Raw genomic sequence first — 24197 nt, 5'->3', positions numbered from 1 at the left:
CTTCGGAGTCGTAGATAATTTCGCCTACCTTACAAATAGTATGCCTCGAAATCCAACGCAGAGATTGAGAAGTAAAGTCCTCTCTCGACGAACAACAACTCCATAAGTAACACATTATTCCCCTTCTGCTATACTATATGGTGCAGAGGCATGGACGATGACAACATCTGATGAGTAGCCGTTACAAGTTTTCGAGAGAAAGGTTCGGTGGAAAATGTATGGCCTTTTGCTTAGTGAAAGACAACAAGTCAGCGTACGAGTTGGCGTTGATTGCGCTGCCCACAGCGAAGGGCCAAAAGGAATGTGAAATCACGAACCACTCAGCTACACTGAAACGATTGAAATGTCACATTGTGGCCTACTTCAGTTCGATTGCCCATCCAATGCTACAAGTCGGCACGTCTACTCTGAATACAAGCGAGGCTTACAACGAGCAAAGTCGAGAGTTCATCAGTCGCTGGGTAAAACAAATGTGTGTTTGCCCAAGGACAACGCACCAACACATTGTTTGTATGTTTACTGTGGGTTCAAGTGATAGATAACAGGTCAGCCAGACGGACAAACAGACGCGCAGACGTTGCGGCACCAGTGCAAAATGCTGTAAACCGGGCGCACAACGTTCAATGTTTGTAAAGTTGACATGTCGCTGTGTGTTATAAGTTGGGAACTCCGGCTTAGCACACAAAGTTGTAGACACGAGTCCTCAATTGGCCGCCTTTTCAACGCGGCCGCCGCACATATTTACTTAGTACGCAGTGCTGCGTCATGGCTACGACGATATATGTATGTATGTAGTATATTCGGCTAAATATTTGCCTATTTGCCTTTTGTGTGTTGAGCGGTACAAAAAAATATAAAGTAAATGAATGACAACTTACCACCCAAGACGCCGCTTATGTAGCTGCCTGTCAGATTGCCGCCACGTCCAGCCTTACGCAGCAGCGCATCATCGATGAGTAGCAGGCGCGTCGAAGCGAAGGGATCCGGTTTCACGGGCCCTTCATACAAGTTCATGTCATCATGATTTTTAAATAAATTGTGACGCGTAATGACATCCTCCATGCCGGCGCGATGCAGCTCGGGTATGAGGCGCAGCCAAATCGAGAGCTGGTGTGCGCGGAAATGGTTCTTGATGCGTGGCTTCATGCCTGAAACGAGCAAATAAGAAGAAGTTGTAGAAATAGACTAAAGCTGAATGAGGATGACAGCAGCTAAAAAAGATAACACACTTCATTTTTGCCTTACAAAAAGAAAAATGTTACTTCATAACATACAAAGTCAGAAGCAAAGAAATGCTTTCAAATACATACAGACATACAAAAATATAAGTTATGAATTTATGACAATGAAACCACAAGTTTTTGCTTGCGGTTTTGACTTTCCAATCGGGGCGGATTATCCCTTTCTAGATAAATTGAGGTAACATAGAGACGGCGTTTGTTGTTTTCTTTGTCTCCACTGGTTTGTGAGTGCGGCGGTTGACAAAGAAAAATGAACTTGACATTGAACTCGGCGACATACACTTTTCTCCCTTCAGTGTTATAACTTAATATTGGAAAGTGCATGAGTTTGTGTAAAATAATAATGGGTTAGAAGGTGTGTGCGTAGATATGGAGTAGCATGTAGTGTAGATTCAATGCTGGCGCTTAGGTCTCGCTGTAAAGAGTTGAAATAAACTTGGGTACACAAAAGCGTACACTAACCCTTGCTGGAAAGAAATCATGCAATAATATTTAAAAAGTATGGCAATACTTATTTCCAACCAGCTAGCGAAAGGACTTGCCGCTCATGTGAGACGACATCGAAAGAGTTAAAGAAACGCTGTTTGAATATCATTGTATAGGCAACAGAGAGATAACGGATGATTTCAACACCTCTTATGTATCAATTCAACATATTTTGATGAATATTTTGAGTATGATGCGCGTAAAAACTGTACTATTAGCAAAAAACCTGCATTTACAAAAATGTTGTCGACAGAGGTCGTAAAAGAGATGCTTGACAGCATAGCTGAGAACTTTATATACGTCAAACACATCATTAAGGTTGACAAGATGTGGGTTTACCAATATCACGTTGAAATTATTTAATAATCTAGCGAATGGCGCTACAAAACTGAGCCAACAACGGAAAAAGAAAATTCGCTGAAAGCACTGAAGAGCATCCTCGCCGAGCCTTGTAATAAGTGTATGAAAAATTGGATTAAGCATTGGCATGCTTGTATTGGCTCAAAAAGAGGAGTCATCAAAAACGATAATAAAGCATTGTTTCGAATTACGTAAAAATGTAGTTCACCTTGTCAGCCCGTGTTAAATGTGATGAGATGCTATATGCCGGTGTGAGCAAACAATTTAACAGGTGGAGTACATGGGTTCACTGCTACAACAAAGCGATCTTTTGTATTGCGTTTTTTAATCTTGTAACATCTCTAGAATATTGTTCTAAGTGCTCAAGTTGATACGAGTAATCGTTTTGTAGATAGAGATGTAAATGGTTGCACTCTCGAGATCAGCTATGTAGTCGCTTAAGCGAGAAACTGCTGGAAATGACATCGCAGTGAAATTTCTAAAAGTATATATGCATATATGTACTTAAAATCTTCGGAAAATAAGTGTTTTAGGAATTAGGTAGAAAACGGTATACAATTTTTCGACGAATTTCAAAGTTGCAAAAGTTCTGAAATTCAATGGATTTTGGATTTGCACGATGGGTCATGTCTTGACTGATGCTTTATCCCTGAAAGTCTTGGTTTCAGTATTTGCTAGCGTTAGCCCAGAAGCAAACCGAATATTGCAAGATGGGTCATGCCTTGACTAATGCTCTACGTCCGAAAATCTTGGTTTCAGTACACATACACATGTGATTGAATGTTTTTAAGCACAATTAATACCATTTTGAGATTTGAAATTATCGTGTGTGCGTGTTGTTCATCGAAAAAGTTTCGATCTGGATAAAAAGTATTGCAAAACAGATAAGACAAAAATTACTTTTAAACAACAGTTTGTAATAAAATAAACGAAAATGTGAAACATGCGAACTTTGCGCTCTTCACTCATCTGTTTAGTTCCATCAGAGGCGCATTAGCAGGTACAAAGTAAGTTTGTGAGTGTCATATGTTAACTGCTAATCTAAAGCCGGAAGCCAAGTGTTATTACACCTTTTTTATCGTGAGTTCGAGATAATGCCACGACATGCTCTACATGATAAAACCAACACATTTGCACCTGTGCGGTGAGCAGGAGGGGGCTACAATTTGCACAAGCATATGTCCGTGTTTAATACCTACAGATATTTCGCGCTGGAATATTCGAATTTATCAACATTTATGCGCATATCATTTCGAACAGTAACACAAGCTCCGCATCTTTTAATTTCTCACACTTTTTCTTGTTGCTACGCGGCTTCCGCCCGCAACTTTCGCCAGTTTTAAAGCAATAAGTTGCCGGTAGCGTGCATTTGCATATTTTCATGTGTGTATATGTGCCTATGGGTGTGTGTGTGTGTGCGTGTGCGCCAACTTTGAGTTAAAACTTTTATTGCTTAATTTTAAAAGTTCGTTTCGGCGTTGGCGTGACGCACCGTGAAATGCGATGAGGAGGCAAGCACACATACAAGACCAAAAAGGAGAGATTATCGCGGGAGTTTCGAGATGAGGCAGCACGGGTGCCATGAAATGTGTGTTGCTGACTACAGTACAGGGGGTTAGGCACGTCACTGGCACATCTGCTTTACGGCTTATCGTATCACGCAGCAAATTTAATCCCAAGTGGCATATGCTTGGCGCAAATGTGTACAAATTTGAATATTTTCGTATTGCGAATGGATATGTAACTCATGTTTTTGTGGCGTTTAAGCGTGACAGCGCTCATGCTACACGGCCTACCAGCCTCTAGCGCGGTTGCCGTTACGGCAACTGTTTGCGGCGCACCACTCGCTCCGCCGCAATCCAGCTTTATATGCAGCCCAACTCAGAGCCGCAGTTTTGATTTCTATACCCAAAGGGGTTAGCCGCATTTACTTGGTACGTATATGTGGCTGCGTGTGTGTAGAGTTGCCTACATTTTCCTTTGACACAGCATGCACTATACCTTGACTGTTGGCATGTACTAGTAACCTCAAAACAGCTGGAGAGCACAACTGTTTACCTGTGAGTTTTGCAGCGAAAATAGCCGTTTATTCTCACCACAATGACATAGTGGCTCGCTATGTGACTGCGTCGGGATATTGATCGGAAAAGTGTTTCTGTAGTAAAACTCTGCTTTAATCGTTGTTTATACGATCATTCAGCTGTGTATGCCCACCAGTGGATTTGAAGCGGAATTTGCTAAATTCTGTTGCAACATAATAGACTGGTGTTTTGAGGAGGCACGGCAGCTAACCGATAGCTAACCGATAACACTGGTTAACAAAAGTTTAACTTCTTTGAGTATGAAACTCTTTAAATTGAAAACTCATGTCAAGCTTTGAATGTACTAGGGCCATTAAACAATAATATGTTAATAAAAAAATTGACCGTCAGCTTTTCTTACTACATCAAAACTTATTTTTTCTTAAAAAACAAAGACAGCAGCTGGTATATTTAGAGAAATTATTGCTTAAAACAGAAAATATTTATGACTCTCAAGAATACTTGGCTTCTGGAAGATCTTCTTCAAGTCTCCAATAATAGTCTCTAGCAATCATGTGCTCCATGTCCCTTGATGTCACTTCTCTATTAAGGAAATATCCTAAGAAAACCTCTCGCCTTGTCCGTCACTCACATCACCCAAATTTACCGCAAAGAAATCCAGCTGAGAGTCCAGCATATGTATTTCTAAAAATATATTACACCCAATTTCCCCTGAAGAGTTGAATTTTTACACCTGATTCTATAAAGTTTGTCTTTTCCTGCTTATTTCAGAAATTTAATGCTTGTGGCGCATTTAGTTATTGATTTATCGCACTTTTAGTAGTTTTCCACATAACCGTTATATGGGCAGTATGCGTGATTATGCTACACACTTCGCTTTCGCAGAAGTGTGAGGGGCCTTTCAGCAGTTGTCAACCGTTACGTAACAAATGGCAAGCATCAAAGCAGCCTACCAGCAAGCGTGCATGTCATGGCGTATACGTAATTAGGGAAATCTCCACAGTTGCCGTGTGAGTACTTCGTCGAGCAGCATATGAGCGAGAAGTTGATGTAACAAATCTTGTCTGTGCTCGCTGTGCGTAAATCAATTGGCTCTGCATGTGTGTGTATGGGTGTGCGTTGGTAAATTTCGCTGAGAAGGTGAGATAAGGCGAAATTAATAATGCATCATATGTATTTCCGTTTTGTTGCTGCCAGTTTTTCGCATCGTTTTGTCTATTTACTCTCTCCACTTATTTCGAATTTGCTATTGTTGTTGTTTTTGTTATGTGGTTTACTGTGATTTTTACGCGTAAGTCGTGAATTTGTATGCGAATAATTATGATTTATTTATAGCTGCAGCTGTTAAAATGTTGTTGTTGTTCTATCTTATGCCATAAAATTTTTAAATTTTAAATGAAATAAGTAGAAGCCATCGCCAACCATATAAAAAGGCCAAGCAAGCTTTATTTGAAACATTTTCTGGCTTGTCACCGTATCTAGCATTCTAATCAAACATCATTGTTGCTCGAAATTCTCAAAAGAATATGTGGCTGCGACCGTATCCAGATAAAATCAGACGGAACGCTATCTACTGGAATCCATAAGACAGTCGACGAAAAGACTGACCTACTCTAACTTGGAGAAGAAACTTCGATATCGAAATATCTAATGTCGAAGAGAGTGAAGTAAAGACAAAATGATATCATTCAGAAACTAATTATCCTATAGCTGTCAAATTTATGTACGCACCGTTTGAAGTTTAGAGAAGGTTAAAATCCTAAGCATTTAATTCTAATATCGCTATTTATGTCTCAGCCGGGAACTTTTCAATTGACCTCTTCTTATGTATATTCTTCTGTTACTATGTGCTTTGAATTCCGCTTGCTTGCCATTTGTGCTTGTTGTGGGAATAAAATTTATGTATGTACATATGTTCAATTCTTGAGAACTCATCAAACGTCGTTTGTGTGTCATGTCATCAAGTCACTTGTCATTTTATGCATTTCAAAACCTTTCGGTTCCACACACCATTATAAATATTTCTGTCAAATATATCAATTATTGTGCATCACTTGGCTATTGCCACCCAAAAACAAAGGTTGGAGTTTCGCTCTCGTCGAAAGTTTTGACAAATGCTAGTACAGCAGAGTGGCAACAGCACATTTGGTCTGAAACAGCACACTTGCTGATCTTTTTACGCGCTTAATCCCAGCAATAGACCTTATAACATTCTTAGTAATTCGACTCTGTAGCTGCTTTTGCTGATGTCGCTTTATGGTGCCGGCCTGGCGGGGTACCGCTGTGGATTCATTAGGTCTAAGCAAGAAGCACGTCATGTTGGGATGGGTATAGATACTGCATTTATGCAGGTATATTGATGACTGATCAAATTATAAGTAAGCATTGTTACTTTGTTTTTTGTAATGCCCGCAATGACGAACAGGAGAATTCGTTTATCAATTTCGACAGCAAAATAAGCAATAAAGGAAACTTAAGCACATATATACCTATAAAGCAAGTAAATAAATAAAGAATGTGACACAGCAGTGAAGCAATTTGCAGCCGCTAATAACACCTACAAGTACGCCTCACCACAAGAGGCGTGGCCGTTCGGAGTAAGAGAAGTAGCTGCGGAAGCAGCTGAGGAAGCGGCTGTTACAAAGTGTGAATAACTGTAATTAACTGCACACTTTCCTAGGCATATCAATACGCATGTGCCGGGAGAGAGTGTTAGTGAATACATTAATGTAAATACATTTAATGGCGATTTGTTGCGATTGCGGCGCCCATAGTTCGATGATTAACACAATTACCCAATAAATGACCGGAAATGATGTAGCTGCTGTGAGCAAAATTACTTTTCATTGAGTGGAGCTATATTCTATAAAATATGGCATATGAGTGCTAATGAAACTAAATGCAGAAGACGTATTTTAGACCTACATAAATTGTATTCTTATAAGCTTACGCAGAGGAGAGATAGAAGCTAATAAAAAGTTTCTTTCAGTTAACAACTGCCATGAGTATGACTTTATTGATAAAAATTAGCTAATTTATCTCATACAGTGATGGCAACTTACCGATTTCGAGATACTTTTGGTGCAGTGGATCATAATTTTCCCAAATGGTGCTGCGGAAGCGATTCCGCTCCTTGGAGGCGGGTAGCACGGAGTCTTGGCGATGATGCTCATTGGGATTGCTGGAAGGAAAAAAGTGGGGGTTATATGAAGATGTAAATGAAATCGAATTGCAGAAAAATATATTGGGTCTATAACTATGCAGGCGGTTTGCCAAAAGATGGTGTAACTTGTTTATTATATATTTTTGTTCCAGTATTCAGAACAGTCAATGGAAATGCTACTTATGCGATTTTTTCAGTATACGAGTACCTATGTCATTTGAAGCGTAAACAAAAATAAATTTTTTCATTCAAATATGTACAACTTTGTGCCTATTTATTTCAGGAAGTTCTAAAAAATGTTCCATGGGTTTCATTAAGGTATCTCACATACAACCGCTTTTCAAATGGAGTGAAGTCGTCGCATGTTCGAAGATTCTGATATTTGTTATATGAGGGTTAGGTAAAGTTTTAGTGTGTTTGCATCTATTTTAGGCACAAAGATATACTGTTATGAGCAAAACATAGTCTGTAATTTCATTGAGACAACTCAAATATTGGCCGATATATGCAGAATAAAGTCACCAGGAAGTTCGAAAATCTTTATATTAGGTATATGGGGGCTAAAGGAAGTATTGACCCGATTCAACCCACTTTGGATACACAGAGATATTATTATCAGAAAAGGATTTTGTCTGAATTTCAATTATATAGCTCAGACGTTGCGACCGATATTTTCGGTCAAAAGTCAACTATTGATGCTGGGCTCCACATATTCGGTACCTAGGGGCTTGAACAGTTTTGGTTGGATTAGGGAAATTTTTGGTCATAAAGTGGCATACTTTCAGGGAATTCTTAGCGCAAAAATTTTACGCCGTTATATGAAATGTGAAATAAGCAAATGGAATTTAAATTTGAGCTGTATGGGAAGTAGGCGTGGTTATAGTCCGATTTCGCTAATTTTTCACTGTGACCTGGAAATACGAGAAGAATGGTACTTACTAAATTTAGTCGAAATCGGTCTGTCGGTCGGGTCGCGAGATATGGCATTTCACCAAAAAGTGGGCGGTGCCACGCCCGTCGTCCAATTTTTACACCGGTTCGCATAAAGCCCTCCCATAACATCTCGAAAGAAAAATTTAATGTCTGTAATTGAGTTATTGATTTATTCGGTTTTAGTAATTTTATACAGTACCGTTATATGGGGAGTAAAAGGAGTCATCTTACAATCTCATCCATTTTCACACTGTCTATAGGAGTTCTTACAGTATTTGTGCTCAGCAAATTTGGTTGTTATAGCTTTAGGGGTTCAGGAGATATGTACTTATTAGAGGACGCGACCACGCCCACTTTTTCAAAGTTTTTTCCCCACAGGTGACCCCTGTTACTGCAATCCAAATAGTAATGCAACGCGCACTACAAGTCTCATCAAGATATCTCAATTTTTACTCAAGTTATAGCTTGTCCAGACGGACAGACAGACAGACAGACAGTTACCCGAATTTAAATTTTTTTCGTCACCCTTATCATTTATACATATATATGTATATCTACGCCAGTAAAGAAGAATATATATATAACCGTATGTCTTTTTCGCTTAGTTTTAGGTGATATGTACAACCGTTAGGCGAATAAAACTGTTATACTTTGTAACAACATGTTGCAAGAGTATAAAAATCATATGTAAAACCTGACCAAGCAGCCAAATCAACGGCACGTCCGAATATCCATGATGTCAAGGTAGCGCTCTTTATTTGATGACATCAGAACTCGGACTTTTCTAAGTTCGTAGTTCAGACCTTGCTCCTCTCTGCTGACAACTATTTGTTCCAGTTGAGACGGAACACTGGTATATGGTTCACATCAGAAGTGGGTAACAAAAATTGGCTTGATTCATTCTTGGCCGCCAAACCAGCTATGAGCTTTTGCCATAAAATCCACAAATTGTCAGAATTGGAAAAATAGCGCTTCAGTTGGACAATACTTTGAACAATACTATTGTGCATGTATTTTCGCATAGTCCACAGGCACAAGGGGTCCCATTCGATATTAACAGCGAGCATAAAGTGTAAATTTTTACTTCACACCGACAACTCAAAACAAAATAGAAATCTTAGAGTGCTCTGATCATCTTGCTTATGATTTTTAACCTTCTATCATTTGCAGATATTTGGAAGGCTACTGTATTATTTGTAATTCCTTTGTTAACTTAATTGAGATACATCACTGCCGTATATTTTATCACTCTGCATCTTCTTCAAATGAATGCCGGCTTTTCAACACAGCTTTTCTGTTTAAACGGCAGAAAAGTGTTGGAAATCCAAAGTGACGAACATTAACAGTGCACTTCAACACTCTCTACATAAAACGTTTATACACACACCCATGCATACATAGACACATATGTAGCTATGTATGTGTAAACACATAAATTTGAAAAGGGCGCTGAACAATATCGCCCTTGTCGGTTATGTGGGCATGCGACGCAAACATGAAAACTCTATTGCAGCATTAGTGTGGGCGCATGCAGAGAGTAGCTACCCTGCAGGAACTTTAACGCTTCGAACGGATGCGCTAGGCGCGAAAAATCAATGGCTACGATTCCAGTAGGAAAATTCGAAAGTTTGCAGTAGAAGTTTCTCTAACAACAATCGGTCTTTAGCGGGCAATAGAATGTCCGCGCATATGATGATAGTATGGGAAGCTGTACACGAGAAACAAAAGCTGTTCGCAGTTATGGGAAACTAGTGAAATTCGCCTTTAGTCGGTTAATATCAAAAAGTTGTGGCGTAATTTGTAAAAATATTCCATTTGTTTATAAAAAATTCATTCGTAAGTGAAAAAAAACAATAAAACACCAACTAGCCCACGACTAGTGCGTTTGAGTTGAGTTTGTAAAACGTTCCTATTCCCTACAGGGTTGCAGTAATTGTGCTAAAAGTATTGTAAATGTGTGTTAAAGCTCTTTGTACTCGCTAGACAAGTGCTGGAATGGCATTCTGGGCGAACGAAGCGGAGTAAATGAAAATCCAACAGTCATAATGTACTAAAGACACTTGATGTTAAATACTCTACACTTTATCGTGATGCGCAAAAACATAAAGCTTGAAATTAAAAATGAAAATTCCATAAATAAAAACTAAGCGAAAAATAATATATTTTATTGAGGCACTTTTCTGTATATGTGTGTGAACGCGGGCTACCAACATACAACTCGCTTTGAGACCTTTCTTTGACAACAAAATTTTTTTTAGCTTTAATTTGGATTAATTTTACTAAATGTTCCGTTATTTATTTATGACACGTGTCGATGCTGGCGAGTTCGGCAAAAAACAGTTTGGGGTGAGAGATGGAAAAACGAGAATTTTTTAGTCGCATTGGCCCGATGTACAAAGCAGACCAAAGTTGAATTTTGCGGCATATATCGATCAGCTGGCAGTATTTTTTCGTTGAATGCCATAGTTAACACCAAAAATTGTGTGTGAATTGGATACACTTTCAGTTATAACGGATGTTTTTTTAGACGTGTGATTTTCAATGACAATACTTTTTTTGAGGTATTTGTATTTATTTTGCTTGGTTGCCATTTCATACTCCGGTATAACGTCAGCAATGTGTGCAAATTTATTACCAAAACAAGAAAAAACGTTAAATTCGGCTGCACCGAAGCTAATATGCCCTTCACAGGTGCATTTCTTTTAGTAACTATGTGTTCAGTTTGTATGGAAGCTATGTGCTTAGTAATCCGATCTGAACAATTTTTTCGGAGATTACATTGTTGCCTAAGAAAATAATCTATACCAAATTTGGTGAAGATACATTGTCAAATGTGAAAGTTTTCCATACAAGAACTTGATCGTTCAGTTTATATGGCAGCTATATGTTATAGTGGTCCGATATCGGCCGTTCCGACAAATAAGCAGCTTCTTGAAGAGAAAATGACGCTTGCAAAATTTCAAAAGGATATCTTAAAAACTGAGGGACTAGTCCGTATATATACAGAAGGACGGACGGACAGACAGACATACGGACATGGTTAAATCGACTCAGCTCAACATACTGATCATTTATATATATACTTTATAGGGTCTCCGACGCTTCTTTCTGGGTGTTACAAACATCGTGACAAACTTAATATATCCTGTTCAGGGTATAATAAATTCGATTGACCTCCATTCGGTCAAGATAATTGACCAGTAGAGTCGGTAACCACGGGCAACAATGGATCGGTTTCACAATACTTTTTCTCTAGTGGTTAATGGGCTTTTCGGAAATGCTATCGTTACTGTAGAGCAGCGTATCCAAGAAGACCCGAATGATTTCATCCACCATCGCTCGCAACAATTGGCGCTATGCCCAAGCACTTTAGGGAACTTATGCAAATTTTGTGGAAGGATTCTGACTCGAGGGCTTACAAAATCCAGTTCATGCAAGAATTGATGCCGAACGACCATCAATTGCATTTGGTGAGGCGGTTCAAAAAAAGATGAACATTGATTGCGATTTTAAGATGAGCACCGAAGACGGTGAACGCAGTGAACGCCCCAAACTAATTTCGGATTATAGTAAAGTCAAGTTTTTCGAGACAGCTAAGACTGTGAAGATATCAAAGGAATATGTTGGATATGTTGTGAATGAATATTTAGGGTGTCGTGTGAACTCGGAGTTTTGCGTCGATTATGGCAAAGGATGAAACATGGCTACATCAAGTGGCTTGGTTATGACGCCTATATATTAAGATGAGTATGGTATAAGTTTTACTGACTACTTTGAAAAGGAAGGACCAACAACATTGACAATTACATGGCGTTATTGGACCATTTAAAGGACAAAAGTGCGAAGTGAAAAATGACCGGATTTGAAGAAAAAGAACCAAGACAATGCACAGTGTCACGCATCAGTGAAAACAATGACAAAATTCGTGAATTGGGCTTCGACATGCTTCCGCATCTACCGCACTCTGCAGATCTGGTCCTCAGTGGCTAATTGCTGTTCGCAGATCTCAAAGGAATGCTCGTTGGGACGAAATTTCATCGAATGAGGAAGTGATTGCCGAAACTAAGGTTTATTTGGAAGCAAAGAACAAATCGTACTACAAAAATGGTATCGAAAAGTAGGAGGCTCGCTGTAATCAGTGTATCAGCCGTGAAGGGAATTATGTTGAATAAGAAAAAAAAATCTGTTTTACTATGATAGGCCAGGTACTTTAGAATTGATCTGTTTACAAGAAAATTTGGTTCAGCGATGAAGCTCACTTTTGGTTGAATGGCTAAGTTAATAAACAAAATTATCGCATTTGGAGCGATGATAATCCGCAAGTCATTTTCTGACATCTTGAAGATGTAACAAAAAGTTACTGTATTGAAGCTGTTTAGTGTGATCTATTGGTCCACATTATAAAAAATATTAAAAAAACGGTCTTCTTTTGGCCATAATTTTACAGTCAATTGGGAAGACTATACAGCTATAAATAATGACTTTTTCATCCCTGAATTGGAGGATGTTTACGTGGGCGACCTTTGGTTTCAACAAGACTGCGTTACATGGCACAAAGTGAACGAACAACCCAATTTATTGAAAAACATCATTTTTAGAATATATTGGCAAACCCTTTTCTTTATAATAACGCTAAGTTATTGGTCATAGCAATAAATTTACGAATTTTATTTCTTCTTGAAAATCACATGTCTAAAAAATACACCCTTCATAATTGAGTTTGGCTGAGCAAAGTAAAATTTTATGAAAAATCTTCGGGCGCACATATAAGTATCTTTGCAAGTAACTTAATACTTAAAAAAAAACAAAAATCGTTAATAAAATATATATACATAGGTATATATTAAATTCGACTGCCCTAATGCTAAACATTTCTCTACAAATAAACTGCATGTACCAACTATATTTATGGCTAAATAACAATAACAAGCGCAATGGCAGCTTTTATTTACTTACCCCGTTCTAGCGAAATTTGTCCAAAATATTATCACCGCTTCGGACAGCGCTATCTCGGACTTCGTATAGTTCTGTGGAAAATGGCTAAAGCCATCCACGAGCGGCGCACCAAATATATACGGCAAGTCCTCGCCATGCACCGTGCCCATGCGTTGCGGATAATCACCGTCCTTCGTTTGGTAGTCGAAAACGTAAAAGTAACAACGTCCCGATTGTGCACCCGCAGCGGTTGATGCGGAAGACATGCCGCCACCTGTGCTGCTGCTGCTGCTCGATATGGGTGGCGGCGAATTGGCGGCCAATTGGTCACCGGTGCGTATGATGGGCGCTACGAATTGCGCATCCGACAGCGCTGCCACAGCGGTGTCGCGTGTGTTAATCGGGTGCTGCGACGTACGATCCCAGTCGGTGTACTCATTAACGATCTGTGGAGTAGACGAAATACAGGCAAGAGTGTATTAATCGTAAAGGCATTGGCTTAAATTTTTTTTTTTTTTTAAATGGCTTTCGAAGTTTCGCCACTTTGTGATGGGGGTTGTTTCAATATGACAACCAGGGGAATAAAAAATGTATCAGAACATAAAGAAACATTTCAATTTGAAGTTTAAAAGAAGAAAATGCTTTTGCTATGCGCATTTACGCACTAATTAGCGCACAAATATGCACTTTTTTCAGATGCGCATGTGTTGGTGTATATATAAAGAGGGGCGCGGGTATTCACAGCACCGAGGATATAGCCACACATATGCTCATATGTAAGCAGCTGCACTTACAGGCTACAATGGCTGTGCGCAAAGCAATGTGCCGCATGCGAAACACCAGTGTGTGGGTGCGTGCGTGAGCAGCGTTATGTGCGTGCTCTTCTTATGCCAAGCATAACATGCACAAATACAGCTGCAGATGTGTCTGTCTGTCACAAAGCCTGTGCCGTATTTAGGTTAAGTGTTACTCTCGACTGAATGACTGTCAGTAGTTGCTGCGTTCAACGCATAATGCACATATGTATATATACATATATATATGTACATATATATGTATATGCACATATAGGTATATATTGTATATATGTGTGTGTATATAGTATATGCGCGTATGCGTTAGTATGTTGCAACTGCAAGGACACCGCTTCTATATTTACGTTGGGGCTTGCGCGACCAATATTTATAGAAACACACACATACGTGTATGTATGTATACACATAGGTGTGTTTAAGTTGGACGCGTAAGCGTGAGCACGCACGTGGGTTGCAGTTTTAATACGAAAAGTGCGTTTTAATATAATGTTTCAACTGTCGCACTAATTCAACGGCACAAGCTATTGTGTTGTTGTTTTTGCTGCATAAAAATATCTGTCCTTCATGTTTATGGGCGTACGAGCGTATGTGTTTGTATGGGAGCGTGGACATGGATAATCATAAATAGAAGTGCAGCCTTCAAGCAAGCAATTTACTGCATTTGAACGCACACATATACACTCATATGCATACATTTATGACGTACTACATACATATCTGGCGTGTGTATGTGTTTCCTGCATATTGCCCAGGCGTTATCTCGAACTTATGTTGCTTATGAACTGAACTCTTTTTAATTTATTGTCACGCACGTAACGCAACGTAACGCACACGCATACATACATACGTACATACTCAAAACTATGGCACGACGCATGCATAATAGACTCTTGCATTTATTATCAACGACTTCTTGGTTACGCTTAGAAGAAGCTGCGCCTATTCTAGATTCGCTCCATCGACAGCTTGATTAGGTTAGGTTAGACTACGTAAATTGACTAATTTCTCAGCAGGGCGGGGGATCACACTTAGACTGTTATGTACGGTTCTTTATGAAGCCAAACGAAGTAACTCCTATAGCTGGCTCTCAGCTTTTAACAAAAACGCCCTGAACTTAAGATACATCTTCGACTTTGCGGCTGCTCAGCTGGTGGTGGTTAACCAAAGCTTGCTGATTTAGCCTGAGGCCCAACAGTCCAGTCAATCAGTGCTGTAGTGAACCACAAGAAGAAAAATAAGCTCCTACCCGTACCCATTACGCCGTTATTGAGACTGAAGTACCTTTTCTAAGTAACTCAATAGACTTAGAGTTTCTTGCAATACCGTTGTGGTTAAACACCCAGACAAGTTTAATCATAAAAGATCTCGATGCTTGAGATAATGAGTCGAGACAATCGTTCATTCGTCTTGAGCGCACAGTCAGCGAATTGAAGGCCAAAGCCGCTGCCCTACTATCAAAATGGATAGTAACCACGCCACCCACTTTGATTTATCCGTGAAAAAGCTCATCGTCTTTCTCCTCCATCGAGTTCTTCACACCAATGCCGTCCTCAAAGGTATGCGACTAGAGAAGCGACAGCTAGGGCCAAGCTCAGGGACCTGGTAAACTTAGAACCATATATAGTTACTGTTAGAGGCGTCGTTTTGGAAGGTGACTGCATATACTGTTTTATTTTATCTAATTCCGTTGTCTTGAAAGCTTAAATTTGACAATGAGGATGAGGGGAGGTTAGAATCATGTGTAGAAGTTTCCGAAAGTGAGGAAAGTTCTCTGAGCGCCATTCACTTAGGAGTGGAATGGAATGATTGTTTTACATATGACTTAAGCAGCTCTCGACTTCCGCTCTTAGACCAGGTATACTCTGGGAAGCCAAAGAATATTGGTTTGAGGGCGAGCTAAGGGGTTGTGCTCTGGGTTTAGGACCCACTACGTAAAAATCGCACTCCATGAAAAAGAAGCAACAGCCTCGGAGACCATCCTTTTGATTATGACTACGACAAACGCATTAAAGATCGGCTGGTTGATGTCCTCGTAAAAGTAAAGGCTGGGACAAGAACTGAGACGAGAAAGTACTTGTGGAATTTACTATAGTGACCCTATAAAGGAGCGCAAAGTCGATATGGTTTCGGGAGTGAGACTCCGTCACTGAGTCCTGGCATTCACCCCGGTGTGTGAACGTCCAGCCACAATCCGCATCAAAGCGAAGTTCTTCAACATATCGCTTGGTCGACTTCGCCGGGGCCCGAAATATGGTTTTCTGTAGTACTACAAGTAGGTTCCAGCATAGGAAAATTCACCAAACTACCTGGCTGTCTCCGGAACGAAAAGCCAAAGTTCGACGTCAAATGGTTTCGGACTGACTATATTGGCCTTGCTCAGCTCTTCAGCAAGTATCCTTTTGCATCTTAATGAAGTTAGTATTTGAGGTCTTCCATGTTGGCTTATGAAAATGCGTTTTGAAAATTCAAAAGGGCTACGTTCAAAAACAGAAACAACAAAAAGGTGGTTAATAAAGGAAACATTTTTATAATGGCAATAATAAAGAAATTTGTATCCCTAAAAAGGGCTTCGGATGATTTAAACTTTTTTTGTACATTTGCTTCGGACAGCAATTTATCAATACCGTTCCGTTTTCTTTGTTTATCCGCTACAAAACTGTCAATCACGTCCAACCACCGGCACTATTAATCACCTATTTTGTGCTATTTTGTGTACATTTTCCATTAAAACCTGTTCGAAACGTTGTTGTACAGTTGTACTACCGACAACAAACAAAATCTATGTTGTGCAAAATGCACAATATTTGAGCACACATTACTCATTCAAGCGTTTTCGTTGTAGACTGCATAGCAAGCAATCCGCAGGGGCACTCGTACCTCGCTCCACGACCGGAACGGGTTTGCGAAATCATTGAAGCAGCGAACCAACAATTAATTTATGCCACCTTCTATTAGCCCTGGCCACCTGACAAACGCTTCACGCTCCAAATACGCTCATCATGTATACACTTGCAACAACAGTAACATGAACAATGGATAAACAACAAAATGTGCGGACGTTGTCAAAACATTGTGCTCAATCATGGAGCGCGCCGACGGAGGGGTTTGCGGCTGCGGGCGTAGAGCAAAAACCAAATAAGCTGTGAAAATTCAGCAAATTAGCAGTTTTTCAGAAACACAAATAGACACAATCACGCACACATGCCCATGCACCTACACGTACTCTCGGCGGTGACTGCTTATAACGTGCTGTCTGACCATTAATTTGTGAAAACAACAAGCAAAACAGAAAAATCATATTCAAAATTTATTATCGGCTTAGGGCATTGGGGAGGGTGATTTAGCATTGTGTGTCCCGTGGAAACTGATAGCGTGCTCATTTAGCTGGCATTTGATGGTTAATACGCGGATGTGCACAACTAGTCGCTGCTGATTGGCAAATGCACGCGATTATGCATGCCGTTATGTATGCGGCACCTACCCGGCAGGAAAACGTGCGTAATTAACACTATTTTACTTTGTCTACGACAGGTTGCTAATTTTTCGTTCGTTCTATACTTCGGATATACAACTATATACAAAGAGTTACCAGAACCCGGCATGGAAACCTCCGAAGATCAACGGGGTTGAGTTAACAATTAAGGAGTATACCAAGTAGGTTAGTTTAAGTTAGGTTGTAGGACAGATCCACCTATAATTATGATAATATTGGCGTTGTTAAGCGTAAGTATTTCAGAGGATTTTTTTCAGTTTACTCTGGGCCAGAAGAATCTCACGGTCCTGCACCTGCTGAGCTCACTGGAGGTTCAAAGTCCAATGTCAGAACGCAAGAAGACAGCCGACTCGAATACAATCAGATAATTGGAGGAAGCGCATCAGCCTTGTAGTATTCGGCGTTTCCACTGCCACTGGGCATGCATAAGAGTAAAGTATGGATGAAATTTGATGCTAATGCTCATGAGGTAATGCATTCTTTGACTAGTTTTGAGCGCACAGTCAGCGAGCTTAAAGCCAGTATAGCCGCTTGGCTACCAGAGCCAATACCTTACTTTCGGTGAAGGGAAACTCTATAAGGTGATACCTTCCTCATTTTCTCCTCTATGTTTTGGCATAGAAGCTTCCTAATAAGATGGATAATACCCAAAATACTTCACCCTTGATTGAAGAAGAGAACCTTCTTCCTTTGGACACAGCTCAATAGGTTGAGGGCCGGTTGATAAAAGACCTCCCCTCACGCTTTATCTGGAGAGAAGGTTCCAAGCCACATTAACAGAAGTTGGTTGGCGGAGAAGCGTTCGACCTGCCAGCGGAACTTGCAGCATCTACACATATGGATCAAAAATGGTTCATGGGGAGGACGCCGATATCTATTGCGCTGAGCTAGATGGAAATTAAAACTATAATGTCACATCATACGTATATTACGTCAAAGATTGTCCGTAAAAGGAGGGACAGTAGATGTTGAAACTGCCAGAAAGTGTCTTCTTATATATGTATATTAGATTCTAGGTCACAACAGCATTCCAGTAAACGTTACAGCTGACGAGATTGCAAAAGTGACTCCGTCTAGCTACCGTACCAGTATAGGAAATACGCAAAACACTAAAAGCGCTGCATAATGAAATTTCCGAGATGGAATGCCTTAAGAACATGCTGGATCGCTTAGATCATTCTCAAGGGCTTCGAAGGAACACATGCATGGTCTCGAAAGAACTCCAGGACGGTTATTGCATGTGACCTCACAAATCACAATTTACCGGCATCACATGCGCGCCGGCTAGGTATTAGTAACGATGGCTTATGCAGAACGTGCAGGTAAGAAGACATAGGAGACCGAGCTAGAACTTGTAGCCAGCGTAGCATTCCTTACTACATAAATTTAAATTTCTTATTTTTTTTTTTTTGCTAAAAATACTATAAAATAAAAAGTTTTTAATTTAATGTCCTAATATTGAGCTATTCACTTAGCTTTTATTGAATAGATGCCGTTGATGTTATCTACCTATAAAAGTTCTTTTATGTGCATATAAAACCTTCGTATCTTTTTCAATTATGTGGAAAGGTTTTTGTTTTTTTATTTCTTTGATGGCTTTTATTGTGATTCCTTTGTTCATTTTAAGAGTGCGTGAAATTGACCGTTGTAAAAGTACCGGTTCATACACGACGACTTTTGTCGCCCAAACCGGTTTTTTGTAGGAAAGTGGCTGACGAGTAAATGCAAAAGGCTCGTGTTAAAACGACACGCAATGTGTTTCTATTCGTAACAGTTCGCTGACAGAATTTGGAGTTTCTGAATATGATGTCGAAACTCTCCAGCAAACTAGCGATTGTAGTGAAAATAATGAAAAACAATTTCATTCTGTCTAATATTCTTCCCTAACGCGTTAAACGAAATTTAGCAACAACTTTTAAAGCTTGCTGCTATTCGTTGCGTTCAAGCGTAAGTAGAAAACACTTAGCGGCTTACTTTCTAGCATTTAAAACAATTACGCGCAATGTAAGAAGTTTGCCTCAAAAGCCCAATTTCGCTTAGTTTAAGTATGCAGTTCATTTTGCTCTCAATTGCTGCAATAACTTTCTTTTTTGTGAATAATCCCTTAATTTTTTGTGTCTTTTTATTTGTGAGTTAGGTTAAATAAAAACTGCGCCATAAAGCTGCTTGGATTAAAGACAACTACAACTGGCTAACCGCGGCCTTTTAGTGAGCTGCACGCACCGCCATTAAAACTTCATTAGGCGGCGGCAAGACCTGCGGAAGTGAACGTCTGGCGGTTGGATGGTTAATTTCTATGATTAACATTCACTTTGAATGAGCGACGTTTCCGTTATGACTGAACGCTTGCCAGCAGTGCATAAAGAAAAGTTTGCAAAGGTCGGCTTCCTTATACGCAACGTCGAATTGGAAGGTCAAATTACATTTTTTTATAAAATTATAAATTGCTAACTTTTTTCTTTGAAAGGTATTTGCTTACCCATTTTTTAAAGTGTTTGCGTAAGGAAGAGGCTTGAGCGAAAACTTCTCCATATGAATATGAGTAGCGAGTTCCTCTGAAGCTCCAATTTTAAATGATTTTAGGTAATCTTCAAAGTATTTATTTTCAATTGTTTGTTGATACTTTATTTTTAACAATTTCCAATGATATCATTCAATGTTGTATAAAAAGTTTTTTCTTGTATTTAAGAAGCAAACATTTCATAACTTTCATCACCTAACTTAGGCTGCAGGAAAACTCCGCCTCTTTTATATATGTTTTTTTATGTATGTACCCAAGTAAAACCACCTAAGCAAAAGTAAAAATTCTCCATTCTGCTGCGAAAGGGTCAAAAATGGTTTGCAGTGGTTTCCCTCCCGCATGTATTAGGTGAGTTGGGTTCGCAAGGCATGCAAAGGAGTAATTAAAGTCATACGGGAACTCATTGTGGGCTGAAGATATATCATATTTGGTATGTCGTGGTCGATTCCGGATAAGTAGAAGCTTACCCTGTTACAGTAATCAGAAAGAAGTAGCGCAAAGATCTCTTTAGATTTTCGCGACAACAGGAGCTTGTCGTTTGCAATGGGTGTTGGTTTGACTCCAAGTATGCCATTCACTGAAAGTGAGTCGGTGAACGTGTTGATGGCTCTACTGTGAATGGTGGTCAGTGCATGTTTGTTGTGTCCGAAGTGTGGTTGGCGTACTGTTTGATGTCGTCAACGTAATGTAGAAAAAACCACTTGATGTACTCAGGAGGGGGCTCCGTTTCAAGCAGATGACTGCAGGGATGATTTTTGCGAAAACATCCCAGCAGTAACTGCCTGGAGTGGAGCTCATTATGTTCCTTGACTGGAAGCATATGGGCATCGTCATGTAAATGTTCAACGGGAGACATCAAGAGGCATCTTGTAAACATTCGGACGTCTGGGGCTTTCTTCAAGTCTGAAGCTTTCTTATCTTCGTTTTACTACATCTGGCGACCATATCGGTGGAGCACAGTTAATGACCAACGGGTATGTTGCCACCAAAGTTTCTTTGGCTTTTCCTCATGAGCTGCAAGTTAGCGATTTGCGGATTTAGCTGCGGCTCTGTACTTTGGCAGTAACAGAGGTCGTATGCTGAGCGAAGGAGTGTAGGCTCTCGAGTGTAACACCTATAATCTTAGGGCTGTCGACAATCGGAATTTTAACGCCATCTGTACTCCTTCGTCCAGTAAGCGGATGGGGTCGCTGGGATTTTAGTGGGTGAGAGTGTCAAGCTCCTAACAGTGGAGAAGCGAGAAAGATCGGAGATGTAGTTGTTTGCTATAAAATCTCTATAAAAAATATAAACAGGGTTGGTCCGGAAAGTAATAGGTCTGATTTTCTTCCGCCGCGACTGTACTTCGGAGCGTGCGCGCACCGACTGGATTCGGTAGAGGGCGTTCCTAGCTAACGAACGAGCGGCTGGTCAGTTGTCTCCGAGCGCCTGGAGTGGTGCAAGCCCAAAATGCAGAGTTCGTTAGAGCAAAGGTACGCGTTTAAACTCTGTGTGAAAATCGGTAAATCTGCAACAGAGACGCTTATAATGATCAAGCAGGTCATGGATCTTTGAGTATGATCCCGAGGCAAAGAGGCAATCTTCCGAGCAGCACACGCCGGCGTCTCCTCGCTCAAAAAAGGGTAGAATGAGCAAATCCAAAGTGAAAACGATGCTCATTATCTTTTTTGACGTCCGTCCACCATGAATTTGTTCCTCCTCGACAAACCGTCAACGCCAAGTTTTACATGGAAGTCCTCAAGAGACTCAAACGAACGTCAATCGGGTCCGACAAGACATCGCAGCCGATTGGAAGTTGCACCACGACAACGCCACGGCTCACACCGCCTTTCTTGTGAACAGCTACCTAACCAATGACGGCATTCCAACGCTTCCGCAGCTGCCCTACAGAAAAGATGTGGCGGCCCCGGACTTTTTTTGTTTCTTCGTCTAAAAAGACGAAAGGCAAGTATTTTGAGACGACAGAGGGGATTCAAGCAGGATGCACCTCGCCTCTCAAGACTATCAATTTAAGCTTTTAATTAAAAAAAAAAAAACTTCAACCGTCGATGCATTTGAGGTAAATATCTACAGTATGCTTACCTCTTAAATTTAATCAATATATCTTTTTTCCCGCGAAATTTCATATCACCCTTCATCGAAACAAATTAATTTTTTAGTGCGCATGTGTGCGACTGCGTGTATTGGCAAAGGGCATATTGATTTTGCAATTATGCTTCGACGGCTTTCCTTCTTCAGCTGCTATAATTGGTTAAATTACCGAACCATTTCATGGTTTCCCTCGTTTTACTCTTTTCGCCGCGAATTTTGGGTAACATTGATTGTGCGGTACGATCCAGGCGTAGCTTCTACTCTGCGCTGATTTCCGACAAATTTCCTTTTAATTAAAGCCAACGCATTTTTATTCTGCTCGGCATGGAATTGTTTGAATAAGCGCTAAATTAGAGCGATCACAAGAAAATAAGAAAAAGTAAAAGTGGAAAAGATGTACCGGTACAGAAAAGCCGCGGCACTCACTAAATTACGTTTGCTTGAAAACCCCGCGAGTTACTTTATATCCGGCTGACGACAGCGTCGCGTTTAAAGTTCTTATTTTTAATCAATGTTTGCGTTCACCAAATATCACGTGTTGTTGTCTGGTTCCGACCGGATATACAAATTTTCAGCTTACTGGGTTGCATTCTAATTAAAGGACGGTGTTTTATTTTATAAAAATTTTGGGTATACACGAACCGTAGGAGTGTATTCAGATGCTGTACATTGTTGCTAGAAGAAGTTTTGTTTCACTTCTCAAGCATTAAAATTATTGAGGAGGAAACCGAGTTAACTGCAAATGCTTTGTATACGCTTTCCCGCCCTTTCTTTAGGCTATGCCTTACTCTTCTTTTCCATCATCATGTATGATTTACAGTTTCACATGCTGTGTCAGAATTTATGCTATTTTGTGTACTGTTTTCCTTGAATTTGAAATATGAATATCGAAATTACGTTACTCCCACGAGCGCAGACGTTATCTCAGCTGAATTCAATTTGCTCCGCTTGCTAATGCGGCTTGTGTGTATCTCTGTCTGCCAGTCACTCAAATTCTCTCCTTAAACGCGTCAACGTTGAGGCTGTGGTTGCCCTGTGTCTCTTGACATTTGTGAAACGCTAATTTGTGGGCGAAACCCCCAGCCGATGGGGTATGCTAATTTAGTAAAATCAACTTCAAGCCAAGCATATTTTCGTGGAAAATTTACTTGCCTCAATGACTTCTTAAATACATCAAATTTCTGATGTGCCACAACCATAGCTGGCGCTCCATTGTTGCGGGTTTATTTTTACTTGAAGCATTGCCACAGCTAGTAGTCTCTGTTGGGGTTTGGTTAGTGTCTTTCATCGAAATTTTTGGTTTTTAAGAAAATGTTTTTCAGTTTCTCTGTGGCTTTAGTGGTTAAAGAGTATTCTGTCATTTAATTTTGCAGCTTTGTTTATTTTCATACATATGTACATCGCCAAAGGTGGAGTGACTTTGGTAGAAAACCCTACTCGGCGTTGTGGGAGTAGTTTGACTTTTTTACCGCTGTTATTCGCCCTCTCAATATTACGTTGTAACAATTCTCTTTGGTTCTCCCACTTTATTAACTGATTTTGAACTACTTTCACGAAATTCGTCTTGGAGAGATCTTTGAGTTCGATTGAATTCACCATACCGTCGATAGTCATTATTCCTAGATGGAGCTTCATCGCCAAACATTTAATTAAGTGAATCTATGCACAATTGCTGGGATAATCCACGGCGAAAGTTGTAAAAAATAATAGCTCGAAAATTTTCGCAATTAAATTTTTTTACCGAGATGAATATTTAAAGTTACTGTCAACAACTTAAATAGCGTTCATGTGTCAGAACGTACTGAATATGTATAACTTCGGAAATGCCAAACATTACGATAAAGTTGTGAGTTGTCAGACTGCAGTACTAGAGTTACCGAATTCCGAAAGGTAACCTACGTATAGCTATTTATTTGTGTAGCAATTACCCGAAAGTCCAATTAGAGATCGCGTTTCATTGATATATGTAATATTACGTATATATATGTGTATTAAATATATAATATTACGTAGCTTTTCAGTGTGTGTTGTTAAAACATGCAATTGATTGCCAAACCGTTATGTTTGATAAGCTTTAAATATAACACAACTACCACAGCTACTTTAAATGGACTTGA

The 24197-nt window shown here is 39.9% G+C and overlaps 1 protein-coding gene across 1 annotated transcript in view; it reads right to left on the bottom strand.

Moving 5' to 3' along the window:
• Positions 1-24197, bottom strand: part of LOC126767654 (neuroligin 4-like) — a 188515-nt gene that overhangs the window by 64862 nt on the left and 99456 nt on the right. The window contains exons 9-11 of the mRNA XM_050485139.1: positions 13182-13606; positions 7192-7310; positions 879-1148 (exon numbers count right to left, since the gene is read on the bottom strand). Coding sequence (XP_050341096.1) covers positions 879-1148; positions 7192-7310; positions 13182-13606 — 814 coding nt within the window. The remainder of the gene's footprint in view (positions 1-878; positions 1149-7191; positions 7311-13181; positions 13607-24197) is intronic.

This window comes from Bactrocera neohumeralis, chromosome 2, assembly GCF_024586455.1.
Source record: "Bactrocera neohumeralis isolate Rockhampton chromosome 2, APGP_CSIRO_Bneo_wtdbg2-racon-allhic-juicebox.fasta_v2, whole genome shotgun sequence".
Taxonomy (NCBI): Eukaryota; Metazoa; Arthropoda; class Insecta; order Diptera; family Tephritidae; genus Bactrocera; species Bactrocera neohumeralis.
Note: the sequence above shows the minus strand (reverse complement) of the source record. Positions and strands in the feature narration are given on the sequence as shown.